General features: G+C 44.0%; 3 protein-coding genes across 3 annotated transcripts; 1 reads left to right on the top strand and 2 right to left on the bottom strand.

Annotated features, from left to right (window-relative positions):
• Window positions 1-504: 504 nt before the first annotated feature.
• On the top strand, window positions 505-2,462 carry LOC125720852 (general transcription factor II-I repeat domain-containing protein 2-like). The gene is made up of 2 exons (XM_048996715.1): window positions 505-1,446; window positions 1,948-2,462. Exons 1-2 carry the CDS (start codon window positions 561-563, stop codon window positions 2,460-2,462), a joined length of 1,401 nt encoding a protein of 466 aa, XP_048852672.1. The 5' UTR covers window positions 505-560.
• A 418-nt stretch (window positions 2,463-2,880) lies between these two features.
• Window positions 2,881-7,146, bottom strand: LOC125720970 (kelch-like protein 10). The gene is made up of 5 exons (XM_048996889.1): window positions 6,969-7,146; window positions 5,954-6,443; window positions 4,993-5,604; window positions 4,325-4,474; window positions 2,881-3,688 (listed from the first exon to the last, which is right to left on the bottom strand). The coding sequence occupies exons 1-5, from the start codon at window positions 7,127-7,129 to the stop codon at window positions 3,383-3,385; spliced, it is 1,719 nt and encodes a 572-aa protein (XP_048852846.1). The 5' UTR covers window positions 7,130-7,146; the 3' UTR covers window positions 2,881-3,382.
• Window positions 7,147-18,136: 10,990 nt separating this feature from the next.
• On the bottom strand, window positions 18,137-19,900 carry LOC125720990 (kelch-like protein 1). The gene is made up of 3 exons (XM_048996916.1): window positions 19,315-19,900; window positions 18,580-18,679; window positions 18,137-18,232 (listed from the first exon to the last, which is right to left on the bottom strand). The coding sequence occupies exons 1-3, from the start codon at window positions 19,369-19,371 to the stop codon at window positions 18,144-18,146; spliced, it is 246 nt and encodes an 81-aa protein (XP_048852873.1). The 5' UTR covers window positions 19,372-19,900; the 3' UTR covers window positions 18,137-18,143.
• Between the last annotated feature and the right edge of the window lie 343 nt (window positions 19,901-20,243).

The following is a 20,243-nucleotide window of genomic DNA, read 5'->3' as shown; positions in this document are numbered from 1 at the left end:
GCGGACGAGCCGGGCATGACAATATCTGTGCACATATGTACATTTCCACACTTCATAAATAGTCATATTTTAACAATTTGCAAAAAGTCCCATGAGTCTTTGTTGCCGCCATACGGGATCAAACCAGTTTGTGGCGGGTCACCACCAGGCTGCTAGCTTAAGCCACTATCAACATGGAGCGGCATCGTCAGTGGCACACAGACAAAAGACATTTTAAAAAATGCTGGGAGGAAGAATATTTTTTCACTGACATAAATGCTAAAGCGGTCTGCCTTATTTGTAACCAGTCTGTTGCTGTACTAAAGGAGTATAACATTCGTCGTCATTATGAGACGAAGCATGCAGCATTTTCGCAATTCAAAGGTGATGCGCGAAAGAACAAGACCAGGGAGCTGCTGGCTAAACTTCACAGGCAACAAGGGACTCTTACACGGCCCTCGACAGCCCAGGACAGCACAACACGGGCCAGCTTTGAGATTACTGCGCTAATTGCCCGGACTGGGAGATCATTTTCAACGGGTGACTTTGTTAAGGAGTGTCTGTCCATAGCTGCGACAATCATGTGCCCGTCACAGGCAAAAACTTTCTCCCAGATCAGCCTCTCACGAAATACTGTGACACGTCGTATTGAAGAAATGTCTCGAGACATTAAGGAGCAATTTAAAGCAAAGGCTGCTGGATTTGTCGCCTTTTCTTTGGCGTGTGATGAAAGCACGGACATTTCGGACTCTGCACAACTTTTGGTTTTCATACGGCGAGTAAATGAAAACATGGAAATAACTCAGGAGCTGGCTGGATTTGAGACACTGCGCAGCACAACAAAAAGTGAGGATTTGTTTGCAGCCGTTGAGCGAGTGTTGGATACGAACGGGCTGAGCTGGGAAAAATTGGTTGGGATAACAACTGATGGAGCACCTGCCATGGTTGGGAGGACAACAGGCCTTGCCACACTAATTTCCCAGAAGGTTTCCCAATGTGGAGGTAAGGTGGCAAAATACCACTGCATCCTGCACCAAGAGCAACTATGTGCCAGATCAGTTGGTATGGGAGACGTGGTGCGTGACGTGATTAAAATCATAAACTGCATACGATCAAAAGCGCTCTCACACCGCCAGTTCAGAGCTCTTCTAGAGGAGGTTGATTCACAATACAAGGATGTGCTTTACCACCAAGAGGTGAGGCGGCTGAGCCGCGGGAAAGTCCTCAAAAGATTTTTTGAGCTGCGCCATGTCATCGCGGAGTTTCTGACAAGCAAGAACAGTGACACTCAAGTCCCCACAGATGAAAAATGGTTTTGTGACGTGGATTTTATGGTGGACATCACTGACCTGCTCAACACCCTGAATATTCAGCTTCAAGGGAAGGATCAGATCATCACTGAGCTGTTTGACCACATAACGGCCTTCAGGTCGAAGCTGCAGCTACTCTGTCGACATCTGTCAGCAGGTTGGTTAATACATTGTACACACACAGAGACACACATACACATTCAGTTTTAATGGTGATAATGTCTATCATACTGTATTTTATGCCGTAAATAAGTCCCGGCCTTGTTAACTGTGTTGCGGAGGGACAGCGCTGTCCATGGTTCTTAAACTTGATTGACAGGCAGACATGCGCTTTGTTTGTCTTTTGGAGCTTGCATATTTTTTGTGATTGTAAAAATGCTTATGATTTAATCAAGTGATAATGGAGAGGAAAGGTGGCAGCATGTACCTGCACCTCACATGATAAAAGTGCAGTTACTGGGATTGATATTATGTGGAATATGTTAGTAAGTGCATTTACTAACATATCCATATTCCACTGTTGTGCAGTTAAAAAGTATTGTTAAAAAGTATTGTAATAAAATTGTAAGGCTAACTCTTTCAAAGTACATAAAACAACATTTATGTTGCAATATTTATTATTATTTGACGACTTAGCAGCTCTTTCACTTCTTTCCAGGAAACCTTGCACACTTCCCTAGTCTGAGAGAGGTCAACCTGGTGAAGCAGAGACTGCCTGAATATGCAGCACTTCTCAGACACTTGGACCAGGACTTTGCGTTGCGCTTTGAGGACTTTAGGGAAAGTAGAGGTGACATGGAGCTGTTTTCTCAACCCTTCACCATAAGTGTGGACTCAGTGCCTGATCACATTCAGATGCAGCTAATTGAGTTTCAGTGTGATTCTGAGCTAAAGAATAAATTCATGTCACTACACCTGAAAGACTTCTACACACATGTCTCATCTGAAAGGTACCCAGACATTAGGAAACATGCACAGGTCATGTTAGCTTTGTTTGGCAGCACTTACATCTGTGAACAGACTTTTAGTGTAATGAACCATAACAAGTCCAGGCTCAGAAGCACTCTGACTGACCCACACCTACAGGACATCCTCACCCTCTCAGTGAGTCAGCTGCAACCTAATATTGATAGGCTGATAAACGCCAAAGAACAGCTTCATGTTTCTCACTAGTGGTGCAATTATATTGTTCCTACTGTTGTTGTTGTGTTGCTGTTGGACATGCACTCTTTGACATTTTGCACTATATGTGATTACAAAAGTTTAGACGTGTTCTAAATGCGTATATATGACTTATTTGTCATATTTTGTTTATGTTATTTACACAGAAAGGAAGGTTAAATAACTGTTTGATAAATAAAACTACTTTACTTTACTATTAGTGTTTGTATTTTGTGTAAAATATTACATTTGGCCCGCGGTCCTCCGATAGATTTTCATTTTGGCCCACTAAGGGAAAATGTTTGGGCACCCCTGCCTTAGTGCTTAATTAGTAATCACCGATGGTTGCAGCGGAATTTCTGAAGAGAACCGTCAAACGAGAACAACGTTTATCCAAAATGGGAAATTTATGACGCTTTCACAAACTAGATAATATGAAAAAGAAAACTTTATTTTAAGTATGCAATGTCAGGAGAAGATTCAGCTCCCATCTCCAGCAGAGCTTCTCCCATGTCCTGGAGGACGCAGGGGACTGACTAGTACGAATGGGCCTTGTTCCATGCCTCCATTGTGGAGGCGGCTGACTGGAGCTGTGGCCTGTTGTGGCAGCAATCCCCGAACCCGCTGGTGGACAGCGTTGATGGTATGTTGGAATGCGGCTTCGGCGGTCGTCGAGGTAAAAACTCAGGTGTGGGAGGAGTTTAGCGAGGCCATGGAAAATTACTTCCGGACAGCTTTGTCTTCAAAGACCTCGATCCCACCAACACACCTTCCAATGAGGAAGCAGAGTCTGGGGAAAAAAAGAGGTGTCTATATAAACTCAATGTATGTTATAGGGAAAGAATTCGGGGTGGGGGGTGTAAATGAGGTTACGTACTGGGCATGCTGTTGTGGGCAGATGGGTTTCTCTCCTCCTTGGCGGCCATTAGGGACTAACGAGGTGAAGCGTATTCTATGATGCGGGGGTGCGCAGGCACTACGCAGCAGCTGAAATGCTGTCTGGCTCTGCTCATGTCCTGCGCACGATACCAGCTGCCTGTCCCCGCATCATAGCACTCCACCTTGTTAGTTACCCCAAACCCATCGTGGCCGCCCATCACAAATAGGAGGTCGTCCACCACTGCGATGCCAAACTCACTGCGCGGTGTGGACATGGGGGCCACAGCATGCCAGCGGTTTGTGGTAGGGTCATAGACCTCCATGGTCTGCAGGTGATCAGGCCTGTTGATACCGCCCACCTGAGAGATGCCAAAGATTCATTATCACTTGCTTGCCAAAAGGATGGGCAAACATCAACTTTCCCAAAGTCATGAACTCTTAAGCAATTTTCACCCTATGAAAGCAGGCGCCTTAGAACCTCCCATTGTCTATAGATGACACAAGCTTATATACAGAAGTCAACCTATATGCAATGAAAACATGGATTTGGGCAACAGAAAACTTGTATGATTCGGTGAAAACTGTGAGCCTTCAAAAAAGACTCCTTATGCTAATATATTTTGCTTTTTTATTGTTATTACTTAAAACGAACACTTGAAGCTAATCAGACACTGAAAAAAAACAACAATCTGACTAATTATATCTGGAACTAGGGAAAATAATTAATAAAAAATCTAAACTTTACAACCCGAGCTAGTAGCAGAGACCCCCCAGCAGATCCATTTATAGCCCAGAAATGAATGCAGGGAGGCTAAAGAGGGTAGCATGTATGTTTTTTATGTGTATTAAGATAAGCCTTTGCAGCAGGTATTTCTGGCATTTAACTGTTTTGTTTGGTTTAAATGTATCACAATGAAAGACACAGCAGCAAAGACAAAAAAACCATGAGTCTTACAGGTAAAATGTGAGATTTGACACAGAAAGGAATCACTCACCGCATATATCTTCCCTTTATACGCCGTGACTCCAAGGCTGTGACGGGGAATGCTCATTGGAGTGATCAAGCTCCATTCGTTAGTGAGGGGGTCAAAGCACTCCACTGTAGATAGGCTCTCTGTTCCATTGTGGCCCCCACAGATGTATATCTATGAAAACCAATTTAACTGTGAAGACCGTTATACTGTATATGACTGGGGTTTGGAGGTTACAGATAAAGTTCATTGTGACTCAAAAATAAAAGTATATGCTATGCATAGTGTATGACAGGGTTCCCCAGTCCCGTTCCTGGAGGAACACAGTTTGCAAATTTCCCTTCTCAAACACACCATAATCAGCTAATTTTCAGGTTTAGTATGGCTGTTTGAAAAGGGAAATCTGCAAAGAGTTTTGGATTCTGCTCCCCCAGGAACAGAATAAAGGAAACCTGACATGGGAACACCATTTCATCTATCTCACAAGTCTTGGAGTTGACACCACAGCACTACCCAATGTGCCACTAATGGAGACCAATAATGCATTTATCCAAATACTTAAATGTATTGAACATAGTAATTGTGGATTAAAATCAGCAATCTGAAGAGAAAGAGAACTCATGACTGTGTAAAATACTCCATTTCAAGGGGAAAATGAGGGTAAACAGTCAGACGCCCTCCCATTACCCTACCTTGCCATTCAGGGTGGTGGCGCTGGCATCGTTTCTCCTCTCATTCATGGACTCGAGCTGGGTCCATTCATTGGTTTTTGGGTTGTAGCACTCTACGATGTCGAGGGGCCAGAAACCAATATGGCCACCCATGGCATAGATGAGCCCATCGAGCACGACCACACTAACATTACAGCGCTGCCAGTGTATTGGGGCCATCTGCTGCCATGCTCGTGTGATCGGGTCGTATCTGCGCACGGTATCGATAAAGTTTTGCCCATCAAACCCCCCAATGCAGTACACAAACCCATCATGGTACACCGTGCCATGACCAGCCAGGTTGCTCTGCTCCTCCTGCGTGATATCCACCCAGCGGTCGGCCCGTGTGTCATATGCGTCGATGCAGTTTGTCGTGTGCATGTTCCATCCACCAACAGCCAGCAAAATGTCAGAGGGCAAGCGCGGGCGGATCAGTGGGTTCTCAAAATCAGAGAATGGACTTTCATCGTGAAGATCATAGATGACCTTCATGACATCAGTGATAATTGGCCTGCACGCCGCATTGGCCTTCACCAGATCGTTGGCTTTGACGATCTTCATGAAGTACTCCGGATCCATACGAGCCATCCGAATCTACACATGAAACAAGAATGAGAGAATTCCCATGAGTTCCTTAGTGCTTTCTGTGAATCTCTGGAGATGAGCAATTCCTAACATTAAAGGTACATTAGCTGAAGCCATTTACATAGAAAGTCTCAGATGTGTCAGCTAACACTTATTTCATGTAAGACATTTCAGTGTTTTGTTTTCCATTATTTGTTACACTCTCCTCCCAGGTGTAATACCTGGAAGCCTTGGTTGTAGACTTATGGGACATGGAAATGGAGGTTCAGTCTCTAGCTACAGTAATAAGGACTTCACTCAATGAGCATTCTATTGTTATATACACAAGTCAATGAGAACATAGTATAACTATACTCACCTTGGGCAACAGAGCTGAAATGTGGGCCTCTCGGGTGGCAGGCTCGTGTTTGATCCACCGGAGGATGGCGTCAAACACCACATCCTCTTCTCTGACATTCAGCTCATCCTGCTCTATGATGTCAGAAAGTTGTTCAAGACTTAGTTCTGGGAACTCGTTTGAGCTGATGGCAACCTCCTTAAAGTTTTTCAAGATGAAGTTGAATGCAGACTGGTGCAGCTCGTTTACGCAGTAGACATCGGCGATTTTAAGAAGGCCAATGCAGTTGTTGAGGCAGAGCTGCTCATGCAGGAAATCATAGCAGCGCTGTACGATGCCCAAGACACTGAGATAATCAGCAGCTGCCAGGAGGTTCTCCACATTGTCAGCTGTGATGACCACAGAGTACGTGTAGGCATACTCTATGACCTGCCTCAGTGTTTCTGGGGAAATGCCTGGGAGTTGGTACTCCCGCTTTCCTGAATCATTCCAGTCACTGGCGAACAGAGCCCTGAAACACAATCCAGAAGTGACTCATCTAATAAATATCGGTTTTGCAGGCAAAGTTAAATAAGGGGTTTTCTAAATCTTCTGAACCAGGGACCCCCAAATGGAAATTAAGCAGAGATAAGGACCCCCTGCTACAGATGATCTCATAGGCATCTAAGAACTAGGGACCGGTGGCTTTAATTCTTATTTTTCCAACAGTAGCTCCCCCTTTAATATATTTTACTTGGGCTGGTGGGCAAGTCCCCCGAAATACTTTGTTTTGCCTGTTTGACATGGTCCCCTTTTTATATATTTATACCATTATTATTATTATTATTATTATATAGTAAAAGTTAAGGTGGTACACTTATCAGAAATATTTCTGATCAGCACTGACCTACATTAATATAATTTAATATAATGTATATTAATATAAACTTTCTGTCATCCTAGAGCCTTATTGCCAAGGAGAAGTCATTGCTAACGAGAGATAAAAACTGACTCCTTGCTGTTTTCGCATCTTCATATATGGGTCACAGCTACTTACTGGAAGTAGGTGCTACAGCCACACAGAATTACTCTATGGGCGTTGAATTGAACACCGTCGGTGATGAGGACCACGTCACAAAGCTGTCCTGCCAGCCGAAGCTTGTTAAACACTTCGAACGCCGGGGACATCAGTACTCGCTCCATGTCGTGTGCCATCATAATTCAAGAATGTGGATATCTCGTCTCTCTCTCCTTCTTATATCACTCGAAATGACGTGTACATACGTTCTAAGACGCAAAAACCGCACTTTGCATCACAGTTTCCTAAGATACCGTAATGTTTATTTTTAAATCTATATTTGAGACTCGAAATGGATTGGGGGGGGTATATTCTACGCACAATCAGCTGTACAAGAAGAACAAGTGAAATGTTTTTAACATCACTTTTGGAAAATGTATACCGTGCTTATCTTAGAATTTAAGTTTTGTATTATGTAAGAATAGTCAAATCACGAATTCCCGAAATAAAATAAATAAATAAATAAATGTTTTCATATTTTTTCTCCTCCGCTACGTTTCTAAAAATGAAAAACAAAAAAGGTCCTTTACATGTCTGTCAGGAACGAGGTTTAAGTTCGCATCTTATTCCCTAGTTTTCACTTTAGACATAAGCCATTGAGCAACAAATGTCCACAGGACATTATTTTATGGGCTAAATCTGGTCGGCCCGTTGTGGTAATTATTTGGAACAAGAATAGTCCTTGAAAATTGGGCTGGGAGGTCCGTCTGTTTTGGTCAACATTTAGCACAATTCGTCCGGACGTATTTATCGGACCGCATATATCCCCAATACGGTCATGAAAACAAATTGCAGCAAGTGTGGAATTATCACAATGATTATTGTGCTGTGTACACTTCACCCAAATCCTGAACGCTATTGAATATAATCGATTATGTATTATAGAGCAGTTATGTTAATCAAGGTACAGTGTGCAATATCACTCCATGAGCTATTGACCATTTTCCTGTTTTATGATCTTTTCTTGAGAAATCGTTTTTTATTTTATTTTTTGTAATTCCTCACTTCTGCCGACTAACTCCTCCACGTTTAATATATTTTCGTGCAGGTTTTTAAGTTTGTTTTCCTGCAGCTTCACGGCACCCATCGTTCTTGCGCACCCACACAGATGGACGAGTTAAGCTAGAAGTGGATGGGAGTAGTGGCAGGACAGATATTCCGAGGGCGCCCATTAAACGATGTAAGTAATTATTATTTATCGTTAGAATTCTCACTTAACACAGAATGTTGTCTTTGGCTGAAGTTTAAACAGTCGAGCTGAATTGTGGGAAGATAAGCTGAAGCTGTTCGCGTCCGCAGCTAATGCTCGCGCCATGACTAGCTAGCACATAGTGAAATGGTGAATGGATTTGGCGACATTTTCCGTTTGAATCGAGTACAGAGACGTAGGTGTTGTTTTGTTTGTGGCCCTGCTTTTACAATGCACGTGTAGCAAAGTGAAGTTGGGATCTGCTTGCGTCTTTTGCAGCTAACATCACACTCGATATAGCCGCAGTTTATTGTGGAATCGCCATTTTGGGTGTACACAACGCAAGAGCGCACGAGTGTTTATATAAAACAATTCCACTCTGGCTGAGTTTTCTTCTTATTATTATTTTTCATGCTATACTATATACAAACTTTTTACTTGTACATCTTAGGATATAGTTCATTGTGACAATATAAATGGTAGGAGAGAACTACAACAGCAACGACTGTGGGTTGGGGCTGGGTTGGGGATAACGTTTTCATAGTTGGGATTAGGGTTTTGCCCATAGACATGAATGCAGAGTCCCCATAAAGACATCTAGCACATCTTCTTCTTTGTGTTCTGGAATTGCTTCTTGTAGGTTAAGTTAGAATGGTTTTCACTGTTCTTTGGTCTGGAGAACAGGCTGATTAATCACAGTTGAGTTTTGTGGGCAATCAACCATATGAATATGTACATATATGTGTGTGTGTGTGTGTACAGTAGTGTGCAAAAAATCATAAGCAGTCAAAAGAAATTGTGTGATTGTTAGGGTCTGTAGCAGCTAATCACTGCTGTTAATAGCAGCTACTATAAACTACTGTTAATATAACTGCTAATAACATAACAATTTTCCAGTTTTTTTTGTGTAATAAAGCCTATAATGTAATAATGTGATACGTTTTTGATTCAAATATGTTAGTATGATATTGGTAAGTTATTACTGTATCAGCCTTTATTATATTAAGGGGGAAAATTAGCACATTATTGGCAGTTATTACATTAACGGTAGACATCATATTATATATGTCTAATGCAGGGGCGCTGCTAAGGATTTTGGGTCCCATGAAAGGAATCTTGACAGGGCCCCCCACACAGTTTATTGGGGGCTTCTCTGGGCCCCCTCTCAGTCATGGGCCCCGAGAATCGTCATCGTTTACCCCCCCTTTACAGCGCCCCTGGTCTAATGCACGAAGCATTAACGTTAGATATGCTTGTACCACAACTTATTAGGCAAGAGAGAAGTTCTATTGCCCATTTTCATTGCAAACCAGCTTAACATTTACAGGATAATTAATTGCAAGTTCCGATGTAGGCTGCCATTCACACACACAACTGGAAATAATAAAATGCCTGGACAGAGCAGATACAGCCATTGTAGCCTTCGCTCCTGTCTGCTGCTGTATGCAAATCTCACTGAACCATTAAAGCTGGAGCAGAAGTGATGTCTCCGACTAATTGCTGGTTGTTAGAGAAGTACTCAGAATAATGAGAAATAAAGTAAGAATTGTGAGGGAAAAAAAATCAGAATTTCGACTTAATAAGTCAGAATTCTGAGATAAATGTGTGTTTTTTTTTCTACTCCAGATGGCAGAAAACTCTAAAATCAACAAAGCTCAAGAGTCATAATTCAGAATTTGTTCATTTAGATCAGAAACAGCTCTATGGGATGCTTTCGTCTAATCAGACTGTACCACATGGTTCATATGTAACACTTTTCTGGAGACCGCAACAAATGGGGGATTCTGAAACTGCCCGTTTGTTTGGAAAATTCCAGTCACCCTGAGTGAAAAAGGGTAGAACCCTCCCTCCTGTCCCACTGGCCTATGATTGCCTGATAGCAGGAAGAGACGGTCTATAGGGGAAAGTAACCTTCAGTTTAACTCACAGAAAGACAATAAATAGTAGCACTTAACAAATGAGAGAATATTAATTGACTAGGACAAACTGAGATGAGCAACAGGAAATATAACTGTAAGCTGATAAGAGAAAAAGAAGGTGAAGGGGAAAATGGAGGGAAATTTGCTGCTTCTGATTGGATGCAAGCATGCAGGTCAGCTGATCCACCTGAATGTTTCCAACTCAGCAATCGGTGATGAAGGGTCAGTAGATTGGCTAAGTGCTGGAACCAGAAGCAGAAGCTGGCTTTCATGCTCTGGAGGGTCCTGTGGCATGAAACCTTAAGCAGTTCTTTACGCATATGATGCTCCTTTAGGGGGTGCCATAGACATTCGGTCTGCATATATATTATGTTTTATCAGTGTTTCTTGTGGACACTCAGACAGTCCATGTTTTTGCTCTCTCCCAGCACCAGCTGTCTGGCAAGGAGCAAAAACGTGGATGGACTGGGGGTTCCTGTGGATCAGGTTGAAAAACATTGTTCTGTATTGTTTTTGTTAAATGACTGATATTCAGAATTTATTTTTGGGGCTTTGGCTGCATCCTGGTTATAATGTTTAATTGAGATATGAATTAATATGGAGAACACCACACACACGGCACAAATTCTATGAAGATACTACTCATAAAATTAATGTGATAATACATGTGATAAAAATACAAATATAAGGGCTTTATTTGTATGAATAAAGCATTTCACATATCTAACACATGTGTCCCCAACAACCGTAGCCAGATATTAAATCTGTTCTAGAAGAGCACACTCATTGCTTGCTGTAAAAGCATGCAGGAGGTCCCAGCTGAGCTCTGCTATAGTTGTGCTCTGTGTATTATTCATTTGGCAGATGCTCTAAGACAGAGAAATGGTTGGAGAGAACAAGGCAATTAACAAATGCATGCAAACAAGTGGCATGTTACACAACAGGAGCAAACCACTACAGCATCCGATAACAAAGGAAAGCAGTTGTCTTGCCATAATTGCATTTTGATAGCTGTTCTAGTGCCTTAACCTCTATGCTCTGACTCCACTGTAAGGTCTAAGTTCTGTTCCCTCAGTCCATTATTCAAGAGGCATTTTCCTTATTTTGGTGAATGTTTCTGATTCTTGTTAGTGTCCACTGTTTCTGTTGATTAAGTCCAGTGATGCTAGCCACACCGGTAGATGCGTAACCTGGTTACCCACCAGGCAGGCAGATGGGGGCAGGTGGGCGAGGTGCAGCGTACTGTACGATGCAGGGGGGCACTGTGCAGCAGCTGAAGTTCCTTTTGGGCGTAATCATGTCCTGCGTACGGAACCAGCTGCCTTTCTCTGCATTGTAGCATTCCACCTTTGCAGTGACTTTGAACCCATCGGAGCCTCCCATTGCAAACAGCAAGCCGTCCACCACTGCGATGCCGAAATAGCTCCTTTGTTGTTTCATGGGAGGCGCAGCGTGCCACTGGTTAATTGCAGGGTCATAAACCTCCATACTCCGCACTGGATGAGCCCCGTTGGTACCGCCCACCTGGGAGACACCAATGGTAAGTGATCACTCGGGTACCAAACGGATAAGTAAATATCAGCTTTCTCGAAGTCAGGAACTCTTAAGGAATTATCGCCCTATAATAGCAGGCTGCACAGAACCTCCCATTGTCTATATAGGACACAAGCTTATAACTAATTTGTGTTCAACATACATGTCAACATAACTGCAGTGAAAAAAGTGGATTTGGGCAACAGAAAACCTGTACAATTCAGTGAAATACTTCTTATGTTCATATATTTTGCTTTTATTATTATTTTTATTAGTACTAAAAATAATACTTGTAGTCAGACACTGAAAAAAACAACAAACAGAGCAATTACGTCTGGAACTACAGAATATAACTGTAATCAAAAATCTAAGCTTTACTAAGCGTATTCGTTTAAAACCCAGATATGCAGGGAGCATATGTGTATTGAGATGGGCCTTCCCAGCAGGTCATTTCATCCACTGAATTCTTTTGTTTGATTTAAGCGCATTACAATCTGTGACACAGCAGCAGTGACAAAAAAATATGAGTCTCAGATAAATCTTGAGATTTGACTCCTTTGTTTCAGAGTACAAGAAAGGAATCACTCACCGCATAGATGTTTCCCTGATATGCCGCTACTCCGAGGCCACGTCAGCGAGTGCGCGTGGGAGCGATCAAGGTCCATTCGCCCGTGAGTGGATCATAGCACTCCGCAGTGGAAGTGGTCTGAGCTCCATTGTTACCCCCACAAATGTATATCTAGGAAAGATGGTTCACAAGTGATGTGTGTTATGCTGTATATGATTGGAGATGGAGATCTAGAAAGCATAAATGTACATTTAGCTAATGCATGTTTAATCCATCCATCTTCCATAAAAGTTTATTCGGTACAGGGTGGTGGTGAACCTGGAACCTACCACAGGAAGCACATGGGCATTGGTAGGGAATTTACAGTTAGTTGTGATCATTTCCCTTGTGAACCGCAGCTTAATCAGATAATTATTAAGTTCACTGGGTTTGTTTGAATAGGGAAATCTGCAAATTGTTTAGGATTCTGACCCTCCAGGACTGGAATTGGGTAAAGCTCCTACGTTAACACCAGTTACTGTATCTCACAAGTCTTGGGCTGTGGGAAAAATTGCAAAAACACAGAGCTGGACACCACAGCACTGCCCAATGTGCCACTAATGCAGAGCAACAATGCAAGGTCATTTATGTTTTATCTAAACACTGACTTTTACTGAACTTATATGAAATTATGGATTGAAATCAACCATTTGAAGACAAAGCGAGCTACTGAGTATGTAACATAATCAATTTCAAGGGGAAAATGAGGGTAACCACAGTCAGACGCCCTCCTATTAACCTACCTTTCCATTCAGGGTGGTGGCACTGGCATCCTGTCGCTCCTCATGCATGGGCTGGATAATAGTCCATTCGTTGGCTTCTTGGTCATATCACTCGATTATGATTAGAGGCGAGAAGCGTAAATGGCCACCCATTACATAGATGGAACCATTAATTACGGCCACGCTAACATTTCAGTGGCACCAGTGCATCGGTGCCATGTGCTACCATGTCCGTGCGACGGGGTCAAATCTGCGTAGTGTTGGTGAAATTGTGGCCATCAAAACCCCCAAAACAATACCCAAAGCCATTTAAATACACACTGCCATGGCCGGACTGGCGAGTCTCCTGCCCCTGCGTTACATCGACCCAGTGGTCGGCCCGGGTGTCATAGGCTTCAATCCAATTGGTTTTGCGGAAATTCCAGCCACCAATGGCCAATAAGATGTCAGCGGGCAGGCGTGGGCGGATCAGTGGCCTTTCTTTTTTTTTATATATATTCCCTCCACCACCCCCCCTCTGCGGAGGACTACTTTATTTCTTTTTATTTATTTTTATTTATTTCCTCAAGAGAGGGAGAGAGAGGGGGACAGCAGGACGAAAACGGAGAAGAAGGGAAATAGAGAGAGAGCGAGGGAAAAGAGAAAAAAAAAAAGAAGAAAGAAAACCACAGATAATCTGCTTCAATACCTGCTGATGAGAGAAAACAACAACCAACATCTGTACGAGTCACAATGAGCATGTTAAGGAGCAGCAGCCGATCAAGACAGTGTGTGTCTGTGAGAACCTGTTTGTACCCCTGTGTGCACACCTGTGTATGTGAGCGCGCTGGTGTTCAAAAGGTTTCTCCATGTAAATGTCTAGTAGTGTGTGTGGGGAGCCACAGCCCCATCCCCAAGGACATGAAGCAGACACGGAGGAGGCCCGGACCCCAGACAGCCAGAGGCCCCCCAGGGCATGGGAGCCCCCGGAGGACCACCGCAGGGAGAATAGCATCCCTCACCCAGAAAAGGGCAGAGGAGAGCTCCGGAGGGAGGCCATCCGGCAGCCACAGTGCAGGAGCCCCAGGGGGCCGTGGCGGCGAGCCCGCAGGCTCCACCGGCGGCCAGCCCCACCAGGGCAGACCAGGCCCTGGGCCCAGAGATCCAAGGGCCCCCCCAGCAAGGGCCCGACAGAGCCAGGAGGGCCAGATCCCGCCAGGCAACCGCCGAGGGCGAGCCAGCACCCTCCCGAGCACCCAGCCCTGGGCATCGAGAACCACCAACGCACCAGCGGCCAGGGGCCCCATCCACCAGCAGGGAGTGTGGCGGGGGGGAATAGAGCCCGAGATGTTATTTCAGGTGGAGTCTAGAACCCAACCTGACACATGCGTATAGACAAACAGGCACACACATATACAAGCATACGTTCCCACCCTCATGCACACATAAACAAATATTTACACATTCACCCAACATAGAGACACACAGAAATGAACGCTGTTACACACACTCTCACTCCCCGTATATACTCTCTGTGGACCCCATTTTTTTCCTCTGGCGAGGAAACCGGAAGACCACCCTGGACCCCGCAGCAGCCGAGAAGCGCACCAGCCCAGACCCCGACCAGACGGCCAGATCAGTGACCTTTCAAAGTCAGATCGTGGACTTTTATCGTCGAGATCATGTATGATCTTCAATACATCAGTGATAATTGGCCTGCACGCCGCATTGGCCTTCACTAGATCGTTGGCTTTGACGATCTTCATAAAGTACTCCGGATCCATACGAGCCATGCGAATCTACACAGGAAACAAAAATGAGAGAATTCCCATGAGTTCCTTAGTGCTTTCTGTGAATCTCTGGAGATGAGCAATTCCTAACATTAAAGGTACATTAGCTGAAGCCATTTACATAGAAAGTCTCAGATGTGTCAGCTAACACTTATTTCATGTAAGACATTTGAGTGTTTTGTTTTCCATTATTTCTTACACTCTCCTCCCAGGTGTAATACCTGGAAGCCTTGGTTGTAGACTTATGGGACATGGAAATGGAGGTTCAGTCTCTAGCTACAGTAATAAGGACTTCACTCAATGAGCATTCTATTGTTATATACACAAGTCAATGAGAACATAGTATAACTATACTCACCTTCGGCAATAGGACTGAAATGTGGGCCTCTCGGGTGGCAGGCTCGTGCTCGATCCACCGGATGATGCCGTCAAACACCGCATCCTCTTGTCTGACATTCAGCTCATCCTGCTCTATGATGTCAGAAAGTTGTTCCAGGGTGAGTTCTGGGAACTCGTTTGAGGTGATGGCAACCTCCTTGAAGTTTTTCAGGATGAAGTCGAATGCAGACTGGCGCAGCTCATTGAGGCAGTAGACATCTCCGATCTTCAGAAGCCCAACACAGTTGTCGAGGCAGAGCTGCTCATGCAGAAAGTCACTGCAGCGCTGTATGATGCCCAGGATACTCAGCCGATCAGCAGCTGCCAGGAGGTTCTCCACATTCTCAGCCGTGACGAGCACAGAGTACGTGTAGGTGTATTCGATGATCTGCTGCATTGTATCTGGGGAAATGCCTGGGAACTGGTACTCCCGCTTTCCCGAATCCTTCCAGTCACCAGTGAACAGAGCCCTGAAAACAATCCAGATGTGACTGAGAATCAGCTTTTTGTCTGATCACACAAGGAATTTGTCTCCAGTTTGTTGTCACTCTCAGTGAACTTAAACAGGAGACATACAAAAAATAAAAAACAGGACCACAACGGGACTCATTTAATAATTTTGGGTTTCCTAACTCTTCTGATCCAGGGACCCCCAAATGAATATCGACCAGAGCTAAGGACCCCCTGCCACAGATGATCACATAGGTACTTAAGAAGTAGGGTTAGGAAGGGCTTTAATCTTATCTTTCCAGCAGTGGTTCCCTAAAAATATTTTTCACTTAGACTAGAGGGCAGGTCCCCCGGAATATTATTTTTGCCACTGATTGACGTGGTCCACTTTTTGTAATATTTTTACACAGCTATTATATGCCAAAAGTTAAGGTGGTACCTTTAATAACTGTAGCTCAGAAATATTTTTGCTAACCCCGTAGTATACTAATATAACACAATAATTGTCATGACCTGTGCGTCCAGCCCTTGTATGTGCTCAGGATGAACCTGCTCTCATCTGTGAAAAGCTCAGGGTGCCAGTGGCAGACCTGCAAATTCTGGTATTCTATGGCAAATGCCAATTGAGCTCTATGGTGCTGGGCAGTGAGCACAGGGCCCACTGGAGGATGTTGGGCCCTCAAGCCACCCTCATGAAGTCTGTCTCTGACCAAACAATCAGAAACATTCACACCAGTGGCCTGATGGAGGTAATTTTCTAGGGCTTCAGCAGTGTTCATCCTGTTCCTCCTTGCACAAAGGAGCCAATACCGGTTCTGCTGATGGGTTAAGGACCTTCTACGGCCCTGTCCAGCTCTCCTTAAGTATCTTCCTGTCTCCTGGAATGTCCTCCATGCCCTTGAGACTGTGCTGGGAGACACAGCAAATCTTCTGGCAATGGCACATATTGATGCGCCATCCTGGAGGAGTTGGACTACCTGTGCAACCTCTGTAGGGTCCAGGTATCGCCTCATGCTACTAGTAGTGACACTGACCGTCGCCAAATGCAAAACTAGTGAAAAAACCGTCAGAAAAGATGAGGAGGGGAAAATGCCAGTGGCCTCCACCTGTTAAACCATTCCTGTTTTGGGGGTCGTCCCATTGTTGCCCCTCTAGTTCACCTGTTCATAATTTCATTAACACCAAAGCAGCTGAAACTGATTAACCACCCCCTCCGCTACTTAACTGACCAGATCAATATCTCAGATGTTTAATAGACTTGATGCTATACTCTAATTAAAAAGTGTTCCTTAAATTTTTTTGAACAATGTATAATTGTAGCATCTCTTCCCTTGTCTTAAACTCCACACACCTAGAGTTGTAACCTAACATCCTATTGGCCTTTTTTATTGCTTCCCCACACTGACATGGAAGCATCAACATACACACCGAGATCTTTCTAATAACCAGCTACCTTTATTTCAGTGGAACCCATAATATATCTGTACTTTTATATTTCTGCTCCCTGTATGGATTACCTTACATTTATCTATGTTAAATTCCATCTGCCAGGTATCCACCCAGTCACTAATTAAATCCAGATCCCGTTGTAGCCTCTCCGCTGCTAGATCAGTACCTGCTACACCACCCACCCTGGTGTCGTCTGCAAATGTAACCAGTTTACTGTATGTATTGGTGTCAATATCATTAATGTAAATTAGGAACAGTAGTGGTCCTATAATTTAACCCTACGGTACCCCACTATGAACCTGCGCAGGCCCACTGTCATGCCCGGCTCGTACGATCGTCGTGTGTGCCATGCCCCCTGATTATCCACATGTGCTTTCCCAATCATGCCCAGCTGTATCTTGTTGTTTCACCATGTCTTTTGTCTATATCAGTCCACATCTTGCCCTGTCCGATGTCCGTCATTGATGTTAGTGCTGTTATGTCCTTTTCTGCCCATAGCCGTCTTTCCCCTAATAAAACACCAGTTTTCCCCGTATTCTACCTCCCTGCTTCGTCCTTCCCTGCCTCCTTCCTGCCAGCCTGCCCGTCCGCACCCGCAAACTCTGACACCCACAATATAATAATATCGTGTACAGTACATACTGTAATCAGTCCAGAGGTAACATCACTTCTCCAAATTCAAGTTGCCGGCTATGTTTACTGTAGGTCCCAGGGGAAGGGGTTGCACTAAACCAGTATTTCAATGGATTACGAAAAACCTTAGTGCTTAATTAGTAATCACCGATGGTTGCAGCGGAATTTCTGAAGAGAACCGTCAAACGAGAACGTTTATCCAAAATGGGAAATTTATGACGCTTTCACAAACTAGATAATATGAAAAAGAAAACTTTATTTTAAGTATGCAATGTCAGGAGAAGATTCAGCTCCCATCTCCAGCAGAGCTTCTCCCATATCCTAGAGGACGCAGGGGACATTGAGTCTGAATGGGCCTCGTTCCATGCCTCCATTGTGGAGGCAGCTGACTGGAGCTGTGGCCTGTTGTGGCAGCAATCCCCGAACCCGCTGGTGGACAGCGTTGATGAAATGTTGGAATGCGCTTCGGCGGTCGTCGAGGTAAAAACTCAGGTGTGGGAGGAGTTTAGCGAGGCCATGGAAAATTACTTCCGGACAGCTTCGTCTTCAAAGACCTCGATCCCACCAACACACCTTCCAATGAGGAAGCAGAGTCTGGGGAAAAAAGAGGTGTCTATATAAACTCAATGTATGTTATAGGGAAAGAATTCGGGGTGGGGGGTGTAAATGAGGTTACGTACTGGGCATGCTGTTGTGGGCAGATGGGTTTCTCTCCTCCTTGGCGGCCATTAGGGACTAACGAGGTGAAGCGTATTCTATGATGCGGGGGTGCGCAGGCACTACGCAGCAGCTGAAATGGTTTCTGGCTCTGCTCATGTCCTACGCACGATACCAGCTGCCTGTCCCCGCATCATAGCACTCCACCTTGTTAGTTACCCCAAACCCATCGTGGCCGCCCATCACAAATAGGAGGTCGTTCACCACTGCGATGCCAAACTCACTGCGCGGTGTGGACATGGGGGCCACAGCATGCCAGCGGTTTGTGGTAGGGTCATAGACCTCCATGGTCTGCAGGTGATCAGGCCTGTTGATACCGCCCACCTGAGAGATGCCAAAGATTCATTATCACTTGCTTGCCAAAAGGATGGGCAAACATCAACTTTCCCAAAGTCATGAACTCTTAAGCAATTTTCACCCTATGAAAGCAGGCGCCTTAGAACCTCCCATTGTCTATAGATGACACAAGCTTATATACAGAAGTCAACCTATATGCAATGAAAACATGGATTTGGGCAACAGAAAACTTGTATGATTCGGTGAAAACTGTGAGCCTTCAAAAAAGACTCCTTATGCTAATATATTTTGCTTTTTTATTGTTATTACTTAAAACGAACACTTGAAGCTAATCAGACACTGAAAAAAACAACAATCTGACTAATTATATCTGGAACTAGGGAAAATAATGAATAAAAAATCTAAACTTTACAACCCGAGCTAGTAGCAGAGACCCCCCAGCAGATCCATTTATAACCCAGAAATGAATGCAGGGAGGCTAAAGAGGGTAGCATATATGTTTTTTATGTGTATAAAGATAAGCCTTTGCAGCAGGTATTTCTGGCATTTAAATGTTTTGTTTGGTTTAAATGTATCACAATGAAAGACACAGCAGCAAAGACAAAAAAACCATGAGTCTTACAGGTAAAATGTGAGATTTGACACAGAAAGGAATCACTCACCGCATAGATCTTGCCTTTATACGCCGTGACTCCAAGGCTGTGACGGGGAGTGCTCATTGGAGTGATCAAGCTCCATTCGTTAGAGAGTGGGTCAAAGCACTCCACTGTAGAAAGGCTCTCTGTTCCACTGTGGCCCCCACAGATGTATATCTATGAAAACCAGTTAAACTGTGAAGACCGTTATACTGTATATGACTGGGGTTTGGAGGTTACAGATAAAGTTCATTGTGACTCAAAAATAAAAGTATGTGCTATGCATAGTGTATGACAGGGTTCCCCAGTTCCGTTCCTGGAGGAACACAGTTTGCAAATTTCCCTTCTCAAACACACCATAATCAGCTAATTTTCAGGTTTAGTATGGCTGTTTGAAAAGGGAAATCTGCAAAGAGTTTTGGATTCTGCTCCCCCAGGAACAGAATAAAGGAAACCTGACATGGGAACACCATTTCATCTATCTCACAAGTCTTGGATATGACACCACAGCACTACCCAATGTGCCACTAATGGAGACCAATAATGCATTTATCCAAATACTTAAATGTATTGAACATAGTAATTGTGGATTAAAATCAGCAATCTGAAGAGAAAGAGAACTCATGACTGTGTAAAATACTCAATTTCAAGGGGAAAATATTTCACACAGGTCTACTTATACATTTTCCTGTTTATGTCTCAATAAAATATTGTGGAAGCTGAGGTCCACTTGTCCGCTATTGTGAGCACTGTCAACCATCCGCTTCCTTTCCCTTTACATGCTGCAGGATTCATCATGTAACTTCACACAGCTAATCCGCTTAACTCCACTCACCTTCTGGTAGGAGCCCAGCTGACACTAGAGGTCACTGCAGAGCAACAAAGTTAATCCCGCTCAAGCCTAATGATCGTAAAAATAATAACAATGGTTTTGTTTATATTTTTTTCTGTCTGGG

The sequence above is a fragment of the Brienomyrus brachyistius genome, unplaced genomic scaffold (genome assembly GCF_023856365.1).
Source record: "Brienomyrus brachyistius isolate T26 unplaced genomic scaffold, BBRACH_0.4 scaffold27, whole genome shotgun sequence".
Classification (NCBI taxonomy): domain Eukaryota; kingdom Metazoa; phylum Chordata; class Actinopteri; order Osteoglossiformes; family Mormyridae; genus Brienomyrus; species Brienomyrus brachyistius.
The sequence above is the reverse complement of the archived record's forward strand: the minus strand, read 5'-3'. Positions and strand labels throughout refer to the sequence as shown.